The following is a 20,496-nucleotide window of genomic DNA, read 5'->3' as shown; positions in this document are numbered from 1 at the left end:
GCCGGTACACATAGCGCCGAAACACACACCCAGATTCGACAGTTACCAGCTCGCTATGGTCAGACGGACCGCACAGTAGACCGCGGCGACGGCCTTCGGCTGAGCCGCGCGGGCGACGGCGCTCGCCCAGGCAAACAAAAACGGCGCACGTCTGCTGACTCGGACTGAGAAATGGTGACAGTCTGGGACATGCATCAACAAGGCAACTGTTGAGCGGATTCCGGGTCACAAGAGCGCACACAGGACGCGTGTCCAATGTGTGAAACGGAAGGAAGCGACGGCGGAAGACGGCGCACAATGCGTAATACTCTCAGTGAAAATCCACATTAATAGCGGAGAGAGTTACAAAGTCACTGTTAGATTAGCTAAATCCGGGCCTCCTGCAACGGTATGATGGGAAATTCTCACATGCGTAAGAGAAAGTACATTTCATGGTAAGCCACTTGTGGCTGGCGTAAATAGCTTAATGGCTTCATGGCCGCGCTGAAACGCTCCACACTGTGTAGCCGATAAAGCTCCGCAGTGAATCCCCGCCCCGGGCCGACCAGCTGCTTTATCTAGTCCTCCACCATCCGGGTGGACTATGGACCCACGCGCCCCGCCCACGCCAGCTGATTGCAGAGGCGGCACGGCGGTGGCGGCCGGCACCCCTCTGAGTCAGCCCACCCTGGGAACGCCCCTGCCCCGCCCACCATACACAGCGCCCTTACACAGGTCCTGGTCTGCGCCCGTGCCGATCCCGTCCAACACAGAGAGGGCGGCGGCGACCGTCACAGCCAGCCGCAGCCGACGTCAGACGCCACTGCAATCGCCGTCCGTTCGCCTCATTGTGATGTCACTGCCTCGTCACCGGCCCCGCGGCGGCGCGACAGCGGAAACACGACCGCGTCGGGCGCCGCTCGAATCACGTTAGCCACTCGACAGCCAAGGCCCAGTCACGTCGCGGGCGCACACTCAACACTCGACTCACGGACTATCAACTGACGTGTTGGGACCGGTCACGGCGGGTCAGGACGGGGCAGAGTGCTGGCCCGGGGGGACAGAGGGTCCGGGCACGGGTTCCGCACACGGCTCGGCCGGACGACGGAAGTGGCGGCGGCAGCTGCGCACGGCTGACAGCCTTGATGGTCACGGAGACTGGTCGGTCACGCCCAGACGCCAGCAGCCGTGACATGACCGCGGGGTGGCCGGGAGGGGCCGGCGGATCAGGGCCGGCACAGGGGTAGGTACGGCCCATCGCTTCCGGTATCCGGTACAGGGGTAACTCGCGGACCGAGCTAAATACTGACTGACTCCTTCATGCATGAAGGACCGTCACAACACTGAACTTCATCGCCGTTAGGTCCCATTCTATGTTGGTTTATTCACAAAGGCAGAGATGGATAGTGAATAGGCTAGGGAGACTGCGTTCCAGGTATGCGTGCCATGTGGTCCGAATCAGAGAGGAGGGTCGCAGCCGGCAACAGCTGCGCCCCACATACAGCCGCGCCGCTCTGCGCTGCCGGACAAACGCGCTACCGAGGGGCCAGATTCATACAACGTCCCATTATTGTGTACAGCAGTTATAGCAGTTTTAGTCCTTTAGCTGTTCTCGGCAGTTTCAGATCGCAAGCACCAACTCAGAGAGTATTCTCTGCTCTCCTCTCCTATCCGCTGCTGCACCACGGTCAGACGGGACGGACGAGACGACTCTGTACCGAGAGGAAGGCCGCACCACGCTCCGATTGACGGACGGGTCTGCACTGAGAGGAAGGCCGCACCACCGATTGACAGGCGGGTCTGTACTGAGAGAGACAGGCTCACGGGCGGCACCACGCTCCGACGGACGGGAGGGGGGCTGTACCGAGAGGCGGGCCGCCGGAGGTCAGACCCATTAGTGGCCCGGCGGCCCGACCCAGCCAGGGAGCGGAGAGCTCAGGCGGCCCACATCCCACCCTCGTTGCCAGGGCATGCGTCATAAACGGCCAGATGGTCTGATGGCTTGATGCTGAATGACATCAACAACAAATATTGTTGAAATATCAGACAGTCAGACAGGATGTAAGTTACACGCCTGAGCCAATGAAAACAGCAACAAAAGCCACACAGTGCTTCCAGTGAAATCATGCGCCATAATAAACCCAACTACATAAGAAGGATCCAAGCCAATTTTTCAATAACTCTCCCGTAAAGCTAAGTGCAGCCAACCACAATCCTCCCTTGAGCATGAAACTTGGCCGTCGAAGAACAGACGGTCGGTGCTCTGCGGACAGACTCGGCGCGTCTCCGGGAGAGAAATAATGAAATAAAGCACTGAAAACAAGCAATGCATCAGCCGCCGACCGGCGAGCACGAAGCTCGAGCCCGCAATTAGCCGCAGCCGCCGCGAGTGGGCCGGCATGGCGGTAACCTGGTCAGTGGCCCGGTGGTGGCGGCACACTGGCACACTGGCGGTGTGGCGGACAGGGACGGTACCTACAAGGGTCACATGGGTGTCATGAGCTATTTCAGGGCTATAACAAGCATGTGAATACCTTGCCTTGTAGGCTTTATGGCCGCTAATACGGTGGGAAGAACGATACAATAGGTAGGAGACAAACTCTTGCGGGTAAAGTTTAAATTAACTCGAGTTGCTGAGAGCAGCCAGGGAAAATGAGTTTCAAATCAGGGCAACCCAGTGTGCTACATGTTCATTTCTGGCACATTTATCAGCTGTGTGAAACGTCCACCGAGGCATGTCATACGTTTCATAGCCGACTGTTTGCCTGCTCAGAGCTGGAACCGAATTCAGAGAGCATTTTTCACTCAAAGCTGAGCGACCGACGGCTGAGTCTCACGGGTTACCTACACAAACAGACCAGCACGAGGCTAACAGGTCCGTTATAGGTAATGTCCCAGTTGTAACAGCCGGACGTCATGATGTGACAATGACAACTGCATGTGATGGGGATAACATGCAAGCGCACAGGTAAGCACAACTAACACTGTAAACCGGCAGTCATTGCAACAAACAGATGCGGCTGTCCACCCGAGCTTTCATCCGACTGTCCCTTTTCCACGTTGTAAACAACACTGCGCTCCGTCACCACCTGTTCATTGATCAGAATTCTGCACGCGGTGACGGACAGACGATTCTAGTCTGCGCGCCGCTCAGCCCGTCCGCGCCCTCTCGGCACTCCTCCGCGTCCTCTCTGTGCCATCTCCGAGCCGCCGCGCACCTCGGCCGCTGCAGACCGCCCCAGCACCGCAGTCTGGCCTGCACAGCAGCGCAGCCATCTCGGAAGGCCGCCCGCGGAACCTCCAGAGAGGAGGACACGCACTGCTGCCCGGCCGGAACGCGCTGACATTGACCCGCGTGCAGCAGCACGCTCTCCGCAAGGTTAATAGCTGCTTAATGCTGCTTGATGCAGTAATGCAGACATGAAGGAGAAAGCAAAAGTTGGCGGAATTTCATTCCGCGCACCAACACAAAAATAACTAGACAATCGAAGGAAGGATAAACGTTCAGCGCTAGATCTGTGCCGAGTTCCGACAGCTAACACGGCTTTTGCAAGGCAGCTGTCAGCTGACAGCAAAGTCGGTGCAAGACAGCCGTAGCATTGTTCCCGGTAGGGCTGGTCTGGGCTCGTACTATGACAGGGGAGGGATGAACTGACTGTTCCAGGACAGAAAAGCACGCCTCCCAACCACCCAGCTGCGACAGCGTGGGCGTGTTGGATTCCTTTCTCTCCGCGAGAGTCCGAGAAAGGAGCCGAAATCATCCATTACAGACCGCCACGGAGGAGGTCTGTGGCTGCCCGGCCCGCCAGTCGCCACACACAATAGCCGGGGAAGAACGGCTGCCGATGGCTCAACAATAACCGACGAGCATTCTCCGTCTTCACTGGGTCGTGACGACGAAATCGGAACGACCTTGGCTCAGAGAGCAGCACGAATACCTACGCCGGCAGACTCGCGCAGCAAATACCGGCCGCACCACGTGAAAGTGCAAGTCAATGTGCACGCACTTTCCTCGTTTATCTAAGAGAGCATTAACGACCAATCTAAAGGACTTTTCACTCGTATGCGAGGTACTGGGACCCAAACACCATTGCTGCTCTATGGAACTTCTGTGATGAGTTAAATCCCTGGCATCAGGACACGACCATTTCCATTCTCACACTTCTGTTGTATTCTCACTTATTATTGTTCAACCATTGCTAAGCTAAACTCCTGTAAATCTAGATCAGGGATGCTGGGAAAGGCTAAAAAGCATCCACAGGCATCACTTCAACCAAAACACATAAGAAGAAACAAGAAATGACAATGAGCAGCTCCTGTTTAATAAAACCAGGTAGGCATCCTATGATAACAAAAGACCTGCCAACTTGAGAGGAATCATTGTTCAGACTGTTTCAGTAGCTGATTCAGGCCAAGGCCAGGCCAATGTTAAAATGATCCAGACCAACAAAATTTTTATCTTCTTCTTAAAATCTTCAGACCAACAATCATGATCAAATACCAACAGAAGGCAAAAACAATGGAGTTATCCAACAACACTAAGGTCTAAGGTTAGTTGTTGACTTCCTGACAATGTAATCATGTAACTAAAGGTATATCTAATCGACTAACAGCAGCACAATGTCATTACTTAAATAAGAAACAAAATGTGATTCTTGCATTTCAAAATATTCAATTTAATTTCAAATAAATTTGCCCTTGTTTACATAAGCATCTTAGGCTTATCCAGCTGCAAAAGTTATGCAACAGTATGCAACATGCAGAAGAGTTCTTCCTAAAAATGATACCAAGTCAGTGCTGTTGGCAAATGCATGTCTTGCCACATCAGCAGTCACTGCATTGAGATATGTTTTAAGGCACTTGGGGCTTTGACACTAAAATAAAAACTCCATCAAGGGTAAAAGGTAGTTAGGTAGGCCCCTAAAAACAGCATTGAGGTAAAAAGTACCATTCCTGAAAACAAATGCTATGAATGTATTAAGTACTTATCAGTTCTGACTCACACTCAGGTGTGCACCCTACGCATTTCCCTTCACTATCATATATTTTCTGAATCAGTATGTTATCAGATAAAGCTCATGTGAATTGCCATAAGCTAGTAGGATGAATGGAAGTGAACAATGAACATGGCACTAGACAGCTGTCTTGGAACATGATATTGTTGGTGATATGTGCTTATCCAAACAGGTCCTCAGCCAAGACACACATGATGCTTACATCAATGATGATGACTTGATGAAGGACCTATGTGAAACTCTCATCTGAAATATATAAACTGAAATTGAAATAAATGGCTAATGAAGTTCAAGATTGTAGGCAAACCATTGATGCCTAAAGCATCAGGATTACATGTAGGGAAAGCTTATCATTTTGAGTCTTTAACATTTGATTGAAAGATTAAACAGCATAGTCGAATTACTTAAAAAAACAAGCATAGTTGAATTACTTTAAAAACAGCTGTCACGCTGTGAAAATCGGCAAGATTCAGATAGAGATGGAGGCAGGGCAAAAGTCCGACATATCTCTGCAAACAAAAATGGTATAGCTTTTGTGGCCTCAAACTACCACATTCTCTAACTGGTCATGCTCCTAAAATCTGCTGGTGCCAATCAAGCACCTGATTTCTGAGAAATATCCTTATACCTGAAAAGAAACTGTCAGTGGACTGACCTGCTTGGATGATGACACAGGCCAGCATAAGCAGGGCTGTTTTGAAAGCACAAGCTGCATTTCCATGCCTCATTTCTTGAGTATGTTTCTTCTAGTTCACTACACAACACCGATCCAGGATAACTCTATTAACAATTATATATTATGATGAGGATGCCAATGCGGTGACATGACACCTTTTATGCTGATTCTGATTCCTCAGGCGTCTCAACCGTATGCCACAACACTCCACACCCTCCACACCAATCACAAATGCTATTCTTGCAATGATTCGGTAAAAGAATGTAAGAAACAAAATGAAATATATCAGAACACTTCCACCAACCACATCCAACAAAATCGCTCACAAAATCCACCGAGGAGCTCCGCTCACTGCAAACAAAGATATCTGCATTGATTCAAGGTTATGGCTAAATCCAGGAACTGATGTTTTGCGATGGCGGAAGCTTTTTATGCCTAATGACGTCATATAAATTTGAGAACTGTTATCCCTTTTTTAGCAGTTTTGCACCTGAACTTTGGCACTGCTTTAATTAGATTTGTAAAATAATAATAAATGAAAACAATCATTCGCTTTTTGTTTCAAACTCTAAATGCAAGTATTCGTTTATACGTCATATTGTGGTGATATTATACTAAGGCTGCCAAGTCGAGGAAAATTGCTTCCATATTAGAGGTATGCAAAACACGCGATTTCCCCCTACCCCGCTATAACCCAAGAGAGCTAAAGTTGAAAACTAATTCGAGATTTCCAATCTTTCGAAATGCAAGCGTAATCTGTCATTGCGATAGCTTACAGAATGGCCATATGCATAAAAATGTACGCCCACTTGCCATTTGTTGCATCCTGTATGCTTTTCCACGTCGTCCGGTCACATAGCCATTAGCCACTCGTCCGCAATAAAGCAGTCCGCCGCGACGGGCTTAGGAGAATGCTGTGCTCTGAGACGACATGGATGCGCGTCTCACTCAAGATCTTACTCTTACTCAGCTGCTGTCAAGGCGAGCAAGCGACCGAAGATGGTCTTCTCAGTGCCACGTCGCCGCCTGCAGCTGTACCAAATTTATCGGGTTCATTACAAATCGTCACAGAGATGCTCGGCATGCAGTAGGCGTCAGCTCTAGGTGTGCGAAAGTACCTGTTTAGAAGTTTAATAGATTAAAATACCTCTTACTATCAACATTTATAAGAAGGTATTGTTCGATAACTAACCAATTACCGATAGCCCGACGATATAAAAATACTGGCAAGAGCCCAACGAGTCTTGGTCCAAAGTCCAGATACATATGGATTGCGAAAATCCAGTTCTTCCCAAATACAGAAGAAACATCCCCACATTTTCGCAATTTACGAAAACGAATAATATTCACGACGATCATATCCCCAGGTCATCTTTCTCCTCGCCCACCCCACCCAGCGGCAGTAACAAACACCAGAGTACTGACTAGCCCCGATCGGCCGTATATTGTCATAACACCCAGCCCGTCTCTCCACGCAGCATGTCCACGGACTAGCTGTCGTCCTGCAGCGAGAACCGGCTGTAGCTGATGGCGGTGGCGCTCTGGGGACGGCGCGGGGACGGCCGCGCGCCGGGCCCGGAGCGGTTCCTCTTTTGCCAATTTTTGTCGCGCGGTCGGTCCTTGGTGGTCTTCCCGTCGCTGTCACGGAAGTTTCTCCGGTCACAGTCTATACCGACAATGACGCCGTCCTCGCAGCTGGAACAGATATCGGAGAGGAGGGTTAGTGGGGGGCTGAGGTAGCACATCAACGCATCATACGATAGCGATGGGTGGACTCGAAAATTCACAGTGAAAAGCAAAACCAGACATTCAACACTCAATACACACTTTGTCTGAGTCACACTTTGTCAATACACTTTGTCTGACTCTGAAGAATATATTTACAAGCGAATAATATGTTTGTTTCCAATATGTTTCCAAAATGTCGAAGAATATGTTACCAATTTCTACCCGCCAGTAGCTGCGTTCTCCCCGGCAGAATAACACACCTTTTGACGAGCACGTTGAGGGTGTCTCCTGGCTGGGGTCGCGCCGGGCCCACTGTCAGGTCATTGAGGCCGAGCCGTGCCGGCAGCTGCACCAGCCGCGGCGGCGCCGGCGGCTGCAGTAGCGCCGTCAGAAGGTACCCGGCGGCCGGAGCCGCCAGCACGCGGGCAGTGTACCGATGGCCAACCGTGACGCCGGACTGTGGAGCAGACAGAGAGATGACGGTGTGGTGACTGGTAAGCCGAGCGGATTACCTCAAAAATATTTTTAGGGGGGTGCGCTGGCGTATCAAAATGATATATATGATCAATGAAATAAATCATTCAGTCTGCCGGAAGAAGTAAAGAGGAAACTGCCGGGCAATGACATTTGGCAGGCTGGTAATGATAGAGCCCCCTAAGAAACTGACAATAAGTAATGAGACGTAGCACATTTCAATCCCCGTTAGCAACAGCTACAGTCTCGGGCCGGGTCAGGACGACCTGATAACCACGACCACTGCATTGCGCGAGTGACGGCCAACGGTAGCACAGTGGCACAGCTCGTCAAATATGCAGCGCTCGGATACAACTAATACAATCAGACAGCCACCGACCACGACTGCTGTGGCACGGGCAGACAGCGACGGGAGGCAGCAACAACGGCTAAATGTGGAGTCGGAACTAGTGACAAGTAAGAAAATGAATATAAGAGAAAATGTATACCTATGAGAGATAACCGTCTGAACATCTCATAAACGCTAAATGGAACAGAAAATTATTGTGGGTAAGGGAATATCTTCCGGTCTGGCTAACGGGACTATGTCTATTGGTTGACACTGAAAAGAGCCAGGGTCTTCAGCAAATGTATGTGGCTATAAATCATAGCACTGAACAAACATGAAACTGTGGTAGGTTGTGCAAAGGACCAGGGACGTAGCCAAGGGGGCACGGGGCCATGCCCCCCCCCCTCGAGAAATAGGCGAAAAATAAAACAAAATTGAATAAAAAATAAAAATAAATAAAACAGCTGCACCACACCCCCAAAAAGTGGGCAAAAACCGAGGACCATCCCGTTTTTTTTAGGGGGTACGACCTTAGGCCGCGACCTGTGGCCCCTCCCTGAGTAAAATCCTGGCTACGTGCCTGCGAAGAACGACCAGTAAAATATACAAGTTTGGTGTCCGAAAAAGAAAATAAACAGCACCAGACACTTGTAAGACTGGACGAACAATGGACAGGGTAAAGCTCCATACCAACCTAACTAAACTCGCATCAGGGCCCGCTACTGACCTGCACCGCCGCGGGCAGTATCCGCTCGCCGGCCGCCAGACTGAGGTGGCCCGCCGGGGTGACCTGCAGCACTGTGGCGCTGACCGTGTCACCGACCGCGCGCGCCTCTCCGCCGGGCAGCGCGCCCACCCGGCCGTCCGGCAGGCGCACCGTGACCCCGGCCGGGTCACAGGTCATCACCTGCCCGGTGACCGCGTCCCCGGCGGCCGGTGACGGTGGGACCAGCTCGGAGAGCTCGCGCAGACACCGGCGCAGGTACACCGAGCCGCCCTGTGGTAGACAGACGGAGACGTCAGTCGGGAGGCGATCAGGGCTGCTGTCGAGTCAAAAGTCTGAATCAGGCGAGCGCAATATATGGTAAGAACCTAGATCTCGCAGCCACAGGGCACGTGCTTCAATAGCATTTATGCCTCTTTTGACATTTGAACTTCCATTGTTGTTTGTTTTGTCAGTTTTCAGTTCTTAGTCACAACGATGAATAGTCACAATGCAGCTTAAATGGCAAGAGTCAGAGGCTGTCAATCATCTCCGAGTACGAAGGAGATTATCAATGTTACTTCGGACTTCACATCTGGCAGTCTGCCGAGCCGCGGGTCTCAGCCCGGCCTCACCTGTTCCTCCCGGTAGTTGATCCTGCCGGAGAGCCTGACGAAGGTGGACTCGCTGTCGGCAGGCGCCGGCATCACCTCCAGCATGATGGTGCGGTGTTCGAGGCCGGTCAGAGAGGACATGTCCGGCTGCCAGCCGTCACACAGGGCCTGGAGGCGATAACAAACAGCGCGCCAAACGGTCAGCAGACAGATCGTCCGACGGCCAGCAGACAGGGCGCCTAGCGCGGGTCAGAAGGCAGGAATCGTTACAGCTATCGAAAGGCAACATTGTAGCGACGCTAAGCTTCAGTCGGAACTCAGAAATCGGTAGGTACCAGCCGGGTACGGACGGTGTACAGACTGACGGATAAGTAGTAACCTGAAGCCTCAGGCGATAGGTGACAGTCGTGTACAGAGTAACGGAATAACCTTCAGCCATAGTCGGTAGGTACGGCTCTCGCGAGGTTAAGCGGTAGGTTTTGCACTTTTACATTTCCGGTTATATCACAGAAACTAATCGATCTACGATGAAGCCATTTTACACGATCATGGCCGGCTTGTTACCCAACAAGTCGATCGCATCTTCAACACTTAAAGGCTTAAGACGACGAAGGCATAGCCTGAAGTACACTTAATTTTCTAGGTGCAAAACCTGCCGCTAAAACCCGCGAGACGTGTACCCGCCGGGTACGGGGTTACACACTAACGGCCTGTAGCCTCAGTCGGTAGGTGCCGGCCGTGTACGGACTGACGGGTACGGACTGACGGTTCAGTACTAACCTGGAGTCTCAGCCGGTAGGTTCCCGCCGGGTACGGGCTGACGGTTCAGTACTGACCAGCTGAAGCCTCCGCCGGTAGGTCCCCGCCGGGTACGGGGTTACGCACTGACCTGCAGTCTCAGCCGGTAGGTGCCCGCCGGGTAGGGGCTCGGGAAGGCCACCACCACTCCTCGCTCGTCCGAGTGGATCACCGAGCCGGGTACACGCACACCGGCCACCACCTCCTCCGCGGAGCTCGGGTAACGCTGCAGGGCGCGGCGGAGAGACGGGGGCTCGTCAGACAGTGGCAGAGGAAGATCGCCAGCACAGGTGGAACACGGGTAATTAAAACAGTGACTCAAACACGAGCTGCGGTGACGATTCAGCCGTTCGGACTTTGATGGACGATGGTTGAATTAGGGCGTGAGAGTGTTGCTTGTCAGATAACAGTCTGGACCATGACGCGAAAAACTGGTGATGACACCCCAGTGCCTCCATAACCGAAAAGCATGAATTGACACTAGCAATAACATGTAATTGCTTCGTCTTGCATTGTGTATTTCTGACGGAATTTCAACAGGAGTCAGATGAAACTCGGACAGAGGCAGCTTACCTTGTTTTTAACATACTCCAAGAACAGAGGTTTGGCAGAGACGACAAGTTTCTTTCCCACGGCAACGAGGCCAACAACTTCGATCTCGTCGCCGGTTTTATACCTGAAAACACGAACAAACATTTTCTCATCAGACAAACAGACAAACAACTCGTTCAAAGTAGGTTTCAGTTCCTATCAGTCTTGTGAATTCCACAAAACCAAGCAAAACATCTACATCCTACACAGCACTGCAAAGTAGGCGAAGGGTTGCAGTCTGTGCTTGCGAGTTCCTTTTTAGGATTTAAATAATAAGTCCATCCAAGTCAGCGGCAAGACCGACATCTCGGACCAGACTCATTTTCCGTTCGATGACCTCCCTCCCCACCCCTCCCGTCCTCGGATCCACCCGTGCCCTCCCCACTGTCGCTCTCACCTGGTGAGTCGTGCCCTCCCCGCTATCGCTCTCACCTGGCGAGTTGCGCGGCGGCGTGCTCGGGCACATCGGTGAGGTGTCCTGCGGGCAGCTCGGCGCGCTGACCGTCCTCGGTGATCACCAGGAGCCGATCGGCCGCGCGTCCCGTCACCCGAGCGGTGCACACTCGGCCGCACCAGGGCTGCTGGCCGGCCTCGCGGACCGGGCACAGCGTCACCCGACGGTCACCGCCGCCATCTGCCGACGGCTGGCGCACCTTGTGTACCTAGGGTGGGACACAGGGAGGGGTCAGATGCAGCCGAGGGGGCAGTTAACTGACACATCGCTGAGGAAGGGGGACGACGAGATAAATTAGAACGTGAGGAAGGTTTTAATGCACTTAACACGAAAGACATACAATATACGTAAATGATATCAATTATGGAGATGTAGAAATAACAAATGAACGCCAAAGAGGAAGATCACAAGAATCATAAAATATCAGACGAAGATAATACGGATGGGGTGGCGTTGCAAAGCCAACACCCCGAGAAAAATATGATTTGATGATACATGATTGAAACACGAAAAAGGAGAATATGCAAAATCACTCAGCCGGATTGCATTGAAGCAACGTCGTAAAAATAGTGTACGGTCGAATCGACTAGCCAAAGCGCACCAATTGCGACTTATTCCCACATCATCGACCAGCCCCCCCCCCCCCCCCCTGCCCGCTACCGTATACGTGTAAGTACCCGGAGTGTCCTCCCAACACCAGCACTCACCGAACACTGTACAATCTGTCCGGGGAAGAAGTCGTCGAGCGCGGAGCCGGCGAACGCGGCCGGCACGAATCCGCTGAGATCCGAGTAGCCGGTCATGATCAGACCTCGCTCCAACACCTGGGACGCAGGTCACATTGGGTCACGACAGGTCAGCAGGGACGTCAAAACTCAGCCGTGGGAGACAGCTCACGGCGGGTCACAGCGGTGGGCCAGACGGGTCAGCGGGGAGGTCAACAGCCGTGGGAGACAGGTCAAGGCAGATGGGCCAGGGCAGCTGGGTGTGAGTTGGAGTTTGAAGCACGGATTTCAGCCGGTCAGCCAGGATAGCCGCGGCACGCGATCTCAGTGGGGGGGGGGGGGGGGGGAATGTACCGGCGCTGGAAGAGCTCGCTTATTAGCACCGAGACGCAAGCCATATTACGGTTTAAAATTTCAACAGAGCTGTAAAAGTTTCGTATTTTAATGAAAACTTCAGTAAGGCGGCCTGCGAGTTTACATGCAAAAATGCTAGAAATAACCCAAGCAAAGGTCGGGAGAATAGGTTGCAATAGCAATTCCGGTGTTTTTGCAGCCATCACGTCCCACGTTTACAGCAATTATTATGTGTAATTAATGTCCAGTTTTACGATGTAAATACGATGCTAGCACACCCCTTCCTGATTCTTCAGCGAACTTATCCTTAACACCGGTAATATTCACTCCAATTTTACTCGTAGTTTGCAGCTCACGTTCAATAGCTGAGCGGATGGCAGCATCATGTAAACACGGGATCCACACTAACCAAGGGCTTGATGCGAATGACACCACCGACCTCCTGGCTCTTACCCGACCTTGGCGGCCCCCCCCCCCCCCGCGTCCCACATCATCTCACCAGCTCCTCCCTGAATGCAACAGCGTACTGTGCAAGAAAAGCAACATACTGCAACATACAACATACATCACAACTACATATTCCAAAGTCCACGAAATGGGTGTTCCCTAAACTGGTAAGCCAAGTAGAATAAGCAGAGCCCAGTTCGGCCCTGTTCACCTTGGTGACGATCCAGTGGTGTGTGCTGCCCCGTTTGAGCTGGTCGGAGTCCGCCGCCAGGCCGATGCCCGTGTTGACCAGCCGAGCGTTATGGGTGAGGACCAGTCGGCGCCGCTCCGGGTCCGAGTGGATCACCTGGGCACAGGACCGGTCGATGGGTTATATTGGGTCCGCTCCGGGTCCGAGTGGATCACCTGGCCGCAACACATAGAACCGGTCATATGGGAACGCAAGACATCGAAAATGAGCAAAAAAAAAAAAATCAATAAATTGAACAAAGCGCTTTGAAGCACCGTCGAATAGGCCGAAACTCTGCACAGCTTAGCCGTACAAAGCTAAAAAAGCAAGATACATGCAAAAGAGATAATCAGAATATTTTCACCTTGATATCAAACAGTAAAAACCAATGCGGATCGACCATACACGCAACATAAACAGCATAAACTGCCATCAATTACCTTGCATTTGAGTTTCTTTCCCACTGGGAACATGGTCTGCAGGTTTTTGACGGGCACGTTTGTCAGGTGGTGGTTGGGTATGAAGCCAAACACTCCGCCGTCGAGCTCCACCTTGCAGCCCTGGTCCAGCAGCTCCTTCACGCGACACGTGACCTTGGCGCCCACCTCCAGACTGGGCGCCTGCTTCGGCGCGTCCTTGCCGCTGCGAGAGACGGGAAGGATAGTAAGGAGCGCGCTTCGATTCCTTACACCGGCGTACACACTGCATGAACGACTGTGTCCTGACGAAACAGCATGCGGTCCAAACGGCGTAAATTGGGAAGTGGTAAGACTAGGAATCGAAACACAAGAGTCAACGACTGGCTTCTTGTAGCAAACACATTTTGTGAAGACAGTGGCAAATAATAGCGAGTCCATTGAAATAAAGAAAGGCAATCGTCGAACCCCAACAAATCTCGAAGTTAGCCCATTTTTATACTATTAAGTAACTCAACGCAGTCACCCTCAAGAGTCGAGCACCGCACACACCCGTCCAATTATTCCTACTCACCCTTTCATGGAGGCGATGTACACCTCATCCATTGCATCATAGGCCAGCAGCGTACAGGAGGCCTTCTCCCCTCTCTGCCAGCGGCCGGCGCCCACCCGCCGCGCGTGCCACACGGGCGCGTACGCCACGGCACCTCCCTCATCGCCGTCACCCAGCACCATACGCACACCGTGCTGGTCCGAGTCGAGCACCTGGGCCGACAGCCGCTCCCCGGCCGATTCAGTCAGAAGGTCGGTGTCGGGTTCGGTGGCCGGTAGGCGACACACGGCCGGACGGAGGCTCAGGTAGACGCGCCGCAGCACGGGTAGGGTGTAGAGAATGCGAGCGTGCGCCGCCGCGCCGGGATTGTAGTCGTCCGGACAGTCCGCCGGCTCGTCCAGCTGGGTTTTGTAGATGAGTCCGGTGACGCCGAATGGAAGTCGCACCTGCAGTCCGCCCGGTAGCACCTGCAGGGTATGGAGGGTGGTGACGAGATCACAGTGAGAGGTGGACAAGTAAAGCCTGTATGGCGTAGAAGAAAGCCTGTACTGGACATCTCGATCAATATAATTGGCTAGAACTGACAAAACACAGGGCCAGGATGAAGTCAAGCCGCATCAGACCCAGACTCGAGATCTTAGTCAGCCTTACAAAATTGAAGTCCGAGTCTAATACGCCAAGGGCAAAAGACTAAAAAAAAAACGAAGCTTGATGTAAATCATTTATAGTGCTGATGGCCTCTATCCTAGCGCCGGTCCCCCAGGTTTATATCTATTACATCCACCTCATACTCAGGTCTAGCCCATGCAACCCTATCCACCCCGGCCACCGTCGTCGCTCGCACCTTGGCCACGGTGATGGGCAGCCTCATGCCGGGCAGCAGCGTCTGCCTCGTGAGGCCGCACTCGGCGCTGGGCTCAGCTCCGTTCAGCCGCGCCGGGTCGGCAGACAGGGTGAGCGTGTGGAGCCCGTCCCCCGCGCGGACGGAGTCCACCAGACACCAGAGCACCTGGCCGGCCACTGGCGGTGGCGCGGCACGAGAGAGGTCAGATGTGGCATGCAGACAGACGCTTATGTGTAGTAGTTCCAGTGGTAGCCCCACCCCTTCCCCTAGGAATACATCTCACACGTTACACTGCCAAAAAGACCCCACTTACAAGTAGCAGCGTCCAACCTACATGATGTATCTATCGAAATCACATCTCCATAAGCACTAGGCACTCTCTACATTACGCGACGATTGCCGTTTCTCACCGAGCGCGGGCGGGTCGGTGCCAAGGGCCGACTTGGGCAGGACGGCGCGGGTGCCGGCGATGCCGCAGTCGATGTCGAACACATTGTCCTCCTCGCTCTTCACCGAACACTGCAGCATCTGCCCTCAAAGAGTCCGGGGGAAAGCGGAGCGTTAATTTGCGCGGTGTTTTTATTAGGAGTGGGTGTCATGATCATTACCGAGATTGGTTGTAATGATTATCGAAGGTTTGTGAGACCAAAAGCGATAGCGTACACCTTAAACATATAATAACTACCATACATTTGGATATGCGACACAGATGGCCTGAGCACATGACTGTCCACTTCCATAAAATACGAATATATTCACGAAGAGTCCCGAAAAAAACTCATAAATACTGCTAATCAAAGGACATTGCACTAAAAACATCACAATTAAATCTAAAATCGCATCCCCAGCAAATAAGTCCCCTCCCCCCGCGCCCCACTGCACCGCCACTCACCAGTCCGGGGCCGAGCGCCGAGGCCGGCAGGCTGCTGTTGACGTCCTCCGGCCTCACGGAGAGCGTGTTGCGCACCTTGTGGCCGGACTGGTCCACCTTGGTCACCATGCAGCTGACGTACTGGCCGGTCGTGAAGAGGTCCGACAGCGCCGGCGCCGACTGGGGACGACGGGGTACCGATACACGTCACCAACTGGACTGTAGAGACTGGGAACTAGACGACAATCTGTTCACCGTTAGATCTGGCAGTGCAATTTTGAAATGAAGACTTGCGATGGAGAAGGAAATTTGGCGACACGACCGAAATATTACGCGCTTATGAGCATAAAAATGCGGAACATCAATTGAAAAGCGGAACCCCGACCCCAATAGAGCAGAGTGCATCCTCCCATCTGAGTCTGGCTCACCTCGCCGTCCTGCTGGCTGCCGACGAGCCTGCTGTACGTGCTGGAGATGTTGGTGATCGGCACCGAGCCCACCAGGTGGCAGGGCAGGCTGACCAGCAGGTGGAACTCCTCCACCTGCTTCACCCGCCCGAGCAGCACCATTTGTGCCTCCAGGTCCTGGGAAATGGTCACAGGTGAATGGTGGTGAACCAACCACATATGCGCCAGATGAACACCACTGATTTGTGGTTTTATGTATACTTCCTGATTCAAACCATACAGTAACACACCAACTAAGTGTTACCACTTCAATGTGGATGCAAGTACTGAAAATCAGCAAACTAGTGAGTGTCATTTGAAATCAGCAGTATAATGAAGTGAATGCATATTGCATTATGTTAAATTAGTTAGGTACTTAGTGATTAAAAACATGACAAATAGTGAGTGTTCCAAAAATGATCACATCTCTACAAAAAAACAACATCAGAATGATTTAACTCCAAACAAACTAAGAGACTGCCACACACCAGAACCATTTGACAACACAATATAGAAGGAAATGAGGCTCACATCTTGCTTCAGAGGCTCCACATGGGTGAAATCATCTTCAGCTGTTCCATTTGTCTTTTTGGCTTCTCCTTTTAATTTCTTTTGCTTCACCTTCTGCTTCTTTGCTTTCTTCTTTGGCTGATCCTGAGCCAAAAATTGAAATGGATTATTAGTTGGAAGGATAGGATTAGCTACCATCCACATGATTCACTTCCAATCACAGTTGTTCAATAGGGAGAAGGGAGATTGGCAATCCATTACTTGGTTGGAATAAGAAATAAATGATTGTGTCCAGATCTGCATTTGCAGGAGCAAAAGCAATTATGAGAATTGAAAAGGCTGAAAAATACAGTCTGCAATATACAAGTTCTCTTAAATAATGTCTGTATCATCTGCAATATACAACATGAGGATCACTTAATTTGGGCTAAATCATGTCAAGATAGCACCATGTACACAAATTAAACTATAGCTGTCTATGACAAATCCACTTTCTCCTGCAATTCAAATTTAAAAGCAAAACTATTTCTTATATGGGTATAGCAATGCCTGGACAAGCTGGAATAACAAGGTCTGGAAAAGCAATCAAGCTCATCTCATTAGGTACCAGTTTTGTCTAAAATAGTTCCTACCTATATCACACAGCCATTCACATGGCACTGGCAGCAAGGTATCTATTAAAAAGGATATTCCTAAGAGCAGTGAATATCTCATAGAAGGAAAACTAGGCATGACTGTAACATGTAGGTATTTCATAAAGATGAAAAAGTAGCTACACTTAAATGAAGTTGGTATATGTTCAACCTACATCAAACAGCTTCTCTTCATCTTGCTTATCTTCAGCATCAGTGGCCTTCCTCTTAATCTTGCCACCACGTGGAAAATACTGCTCCGACATGATCCTGAAATAGTTTTAACAAGGTGAAGTGTTATGTTTGTGCTACCAGTAGTCTGATTTGGGCTTAAAGGCACGCCGGTAAATATTTACATAAGGTCCGATTGACTGTTCAAGCATAAATTTTGCATATTCTAACATTATTTGACATTCTGAATCCAGATATCATACTTACGTGCGGCGGAAAAATAAAAAAACACAAAAATAACAACCTGTTACACCCCTTGGCTTCATAACACGATACATCCACGTGCACGCACCGACGACGCGAATGAATGCGACGAGATAAAAACGCCGCCGTTTCAGCGCTGCCATATGAAGTTTTTTTGCTGCCATTTTCGGGGAAATGTTGTGAACCGGGGTTTATGGGTGGGAAGGGAATCAAATACGATAATCAATGAAAATGACGTCAAAATAACAAAACACGAAAAAAAAGGTAAAAATCATAAACTAACCTAACCTAACCTAACCTAACCTAACCTACTGATTTTTGCCTACCGGGGATAAGGAAAAAGTTACTTGCAGGAATAGATTGCAGGCAAGAGTAAATCAAATATTTTTAGGTTAAGTGGTTATGTATCTGGCTTCAGGCCGATGCAGGCAAGAGTAAATCAAATATTTTTAGGTTAAGTGGTCATGCATCAGGCTTCAGGCCTTCGGCCTGAAGCCAGATACATAACCACTTAACCTAAAAATATTTGATTTACTCTTGCCTGTAATCTCTCCTAAGGCATCGCCTTCGGCACTGCACTGCTCCGCCACGAGTATTATTATGACGTCACTTTCATAGCAAAATTGAGTAGCGTAATGTTTTAACTCAACCTATGAGTTTATTCATTCGATCCTTTCCACGTGGCGCAAATGGCTGGTGGAGTGCGGTAGTGGCCGGTGGTGACGGTAAATATTTTACAGGTGCTTTAAAACTTGGTTGCGCCATGAATAACTATCAGATATGAAATCAGGAGGCCAAAATACATCGTGTGGTATGTTTGTTATAATCACTTTGGCGATCGGACCTTATGTATATAAATACCGGCACGCCAACTAAAAGGTCATCTTGCGCACATTGCTACCAGTAGTCATTAAGCAGACAACACATTGTCATGTACCCACAAGCCCAAAGTCAGCGTGATGGCTTTGGTTCAAAGACAGAAATCTCAAGGTAGCTGTAGAGGTGACGGTATCGGTACAGCTGGCGTCACCGTCGGCACCTGCGGTAGGTAGATAGTAGATACTAGGTAGGTTAGGTTGTAGGCTGGTAGGTTGCAGGTTGTAGGTTAGTAGGCTGTAGGTTGGTAGGTTGTAACTTGTAGGTTGTAGGTTAGTAGGCTGTAGGTTGGTAGGTTGTAACTTGTAGGTTGGTAGGTTGTAGGTTGGTAGGTTGGTAGGTTGTAGGTTGGTAGGTTGTAGGTTGGTAGGTTGTAGGTTGGTAGGTTGTAGGTTGGTAGGTTGTAGGTTGGTAGGTTGTAGGTTGGTAGGTTGTAAGTTGATAGGTTGTAGGTTGGTAGGTTGTAGGTTGGTAGGTTGTAGGTTGGTAGGTTGTAGGTTGGTAGGTTGTAGGTTGGTAAGTCGTAGGTTGTAGGTTTGTAAGTTGGTAGGCTGTAGGTTAGTAGGTAAGGATAGGTCAGGTTAGATTATGTTTTTTACTCTAACTTCATCCACACATAGATATGCTGGTTAGCCGCGACGGTGACGCCAGCTTGAGCTTTACCGATACCGAGAGGTAACTAACTACCTATACTATATAAAATGTGAAACGGTAACGGTTCATGTAACATGGCAAAGGTAAAAACTTGGTAAAAGCTTACAGGGGAACGTGCAGATAAACTGAAACTTAAATCTCTAAAAATATGAAAGGTTGTTTTTGTTGTTGTTGTGGGTTAGGGCGCGTAGCAACTTGGCTCTTGCGTCCAACTTCTTTTGATGACAGTCTTTCTTCTTCTTCTCTTCTTCTTTGTGGGTAAAGGGAACTAAGCAGGGTGACTAAGCAGGGTTACGGATTTAGGATAGGTATCAGTATAGCCGTGGTGTGGACTTGCTTTGGGAGGATGTAGCGATGAAGATTTCTGCAGATGACAGAAACGGTTGGAAATACCGAAATACCGTGAAATATAGAATACCGTGCTGAAATATGAAAGGAATTGGCACACAAATAACTGAATTGATGCAAATTACGTATATCTCTACGCAAATTACACAGTCACACACCAACCGGGCAACCGCACGTGGCAGCACAAGGCCGCACTAGACAACAAATCTAAGTTGTGACTTTAAAGTCTTTCAATGACGTAGTAACTAAACTTAATGTGCTTGTTCTTTTTATCAGAAAAAGACGACTTGGTATTTTTTTAATCAACTATTTAAAGGCACGGTGACTATATTTAAAGGTTGAATTAGAGTATTTAAATCAAAAACTATCACAAAATTTCTGTTAATATTAGTTATGCGTCATCAAAACGATAAATTTTATCTGCGTCACTTTTGTAAACAAAGCGTCATAAAAGCATTGTTCACATTGCTAGCATTTTGGGGGAAATAATGAGGAATATTCGCCAAGATAGCTAGGCATAATGAAAAAATACTTATCACACATTGATATTATTTTTGTTATTTCACCAGTTAATCCTTTTTCGTCTTTTATATGTACCAAGAATCCTATAGATTTGGTATAGATATTTATTAGGTATATCATTAGGTATATCCTATAGGAATTAGCCATCATGGGCGTCGGGCGATCCACTCGGCGTGGCGATTTTCTTTTCAATTTTTTTTTCTATCCTTCTCAAGCTATAAAAAGATCGTATCTGCACGAAAATAAAAATACATGCTTAAAGGAAGATATGCAA

General features: G+C 49.9%; 2 protein-coding genes across 7 annotated transcripts in view; both read right to left on the bottom strand.

The window, feature by feature from the left end:
• LOC122381909 (disintegrin and metalloproteinase domain-containing protein 10-like) overlaps nt 1–6,041 on the bottom strand; it is a 71,305-nt gene extending 65,264 nt beyond the window's left edge. Inside the window, exon 1 of the mRNA XM_043366694.1 lies at nt 5,650–6,041. Coding sequence (XP_043222629.1) covers nt 5,650–5,722 — 73 coding nt within the window. The 5' untranslated portion in view covers nt 5,723–6,041. The remainder of the gene's footprint in view (nt 1–5,649) is intronic.
• A 1,047-nt stretch (nt 6,042–7,088) lies between these two features.
• Nucleotides 7,089–19,896, bottom strand: LOC122381908 (protein RRP5 homolog). Of its 6 annotated transcripts, none has more exons than XM_043366689.1 (18): nt 19,459–19,896; nt 17,564–17,657; nt 16,777–16,899; nt 16,228–16,383; nt 15,821–15,979; nt 15,339–15,456; nt 14,929–15,104; nt 14,106–14,551; nt 13,556–13,757; nt 13,098–13,232; nt 12,068–12,184; nt 11,339–11,568; nt 10,889–10,991; nt 10,407–10,541; nt 9,539–9,685; nt 8,928–9,197; nt 7,659–7,855; nt 7,089–7,365 (listed from the first exon to the last, which is right to left on the bottom strand). In XM_043366689.1, the coding sequence occupies exons 2-18, from the start codon at nt 17,651–17,653 to the stop codon at nt 7,161–7,163; spliced, it is 3,009 nt and encodes a 1,002-aa protein (XP_043222624.1). In that variant the 5' UTR covers nt 17,654–17,657; nt 19,459–19,896; the 3' UTR covers nt 7,089–7,160. The 6 variants fall into 6 exon arrangements, with proteins under 6 accessions (XP_043222624.1, XP_043222627.1, XP_043222628.1 ...); XM_043366692.1 differs by having other exon boundaries at nt 19,859–19,894; XM_043366693.1 differs by having other exon boundaries at nt 19,863–19,879.
• Between the last annotated feature and the right edge of the window lie 600 nt (nt 19,897–20,496).

The sequence above is a fragment of the Amphibalanus amphitrite genome, unplaced genomic scaffold (assembly GCF_019059575.1).
Source record: "Amphibalanus amphitrite isolate SeventyFive unplaced genomic scaffold, NRLGWU_Aamphi_draft 000129F_arrow, whole genome shotgun sequence".
Classification (NCBI taxonomy): domain Eukaryota; kingdom Metazoa; phylum Arthropoda; class Thecostraca; order Balanomorpha; family Balanidae; genus Amphibalanus; species Amphibalanus amphitrite.
The sequence above is the reverse complement of the archived record's forward strand: the minus strand, read 5'-3'. Positions and strand labels throughout refer to the sequence as shown.

Bases quoted from the DNA above. Each gene is read 5' to 3' on its own strand.
- LOC122381908 (XM_043366688.1), bottom strand. From the start codon at position 17,896: ATGTATCGTGTTATGAAGCCAAGGGGTGTAACAGGTTGTTATTTTTGT. The intron at 16,900-17,563 runs GTAGGTTGAACA...TTTTTGGCTCAG, and splicing joins ATGAAGAGAAGCTGTTTGAT to GATCAGCCAAAGAAGAAAGC. The intron at 16,384-16,776 runs GTGAGCCTCATT...ACCATTTCCCAG, and splicing joins TGGAGCCTCTGAAGCAAGAT to GACCTGGAGGCACAAATGGT.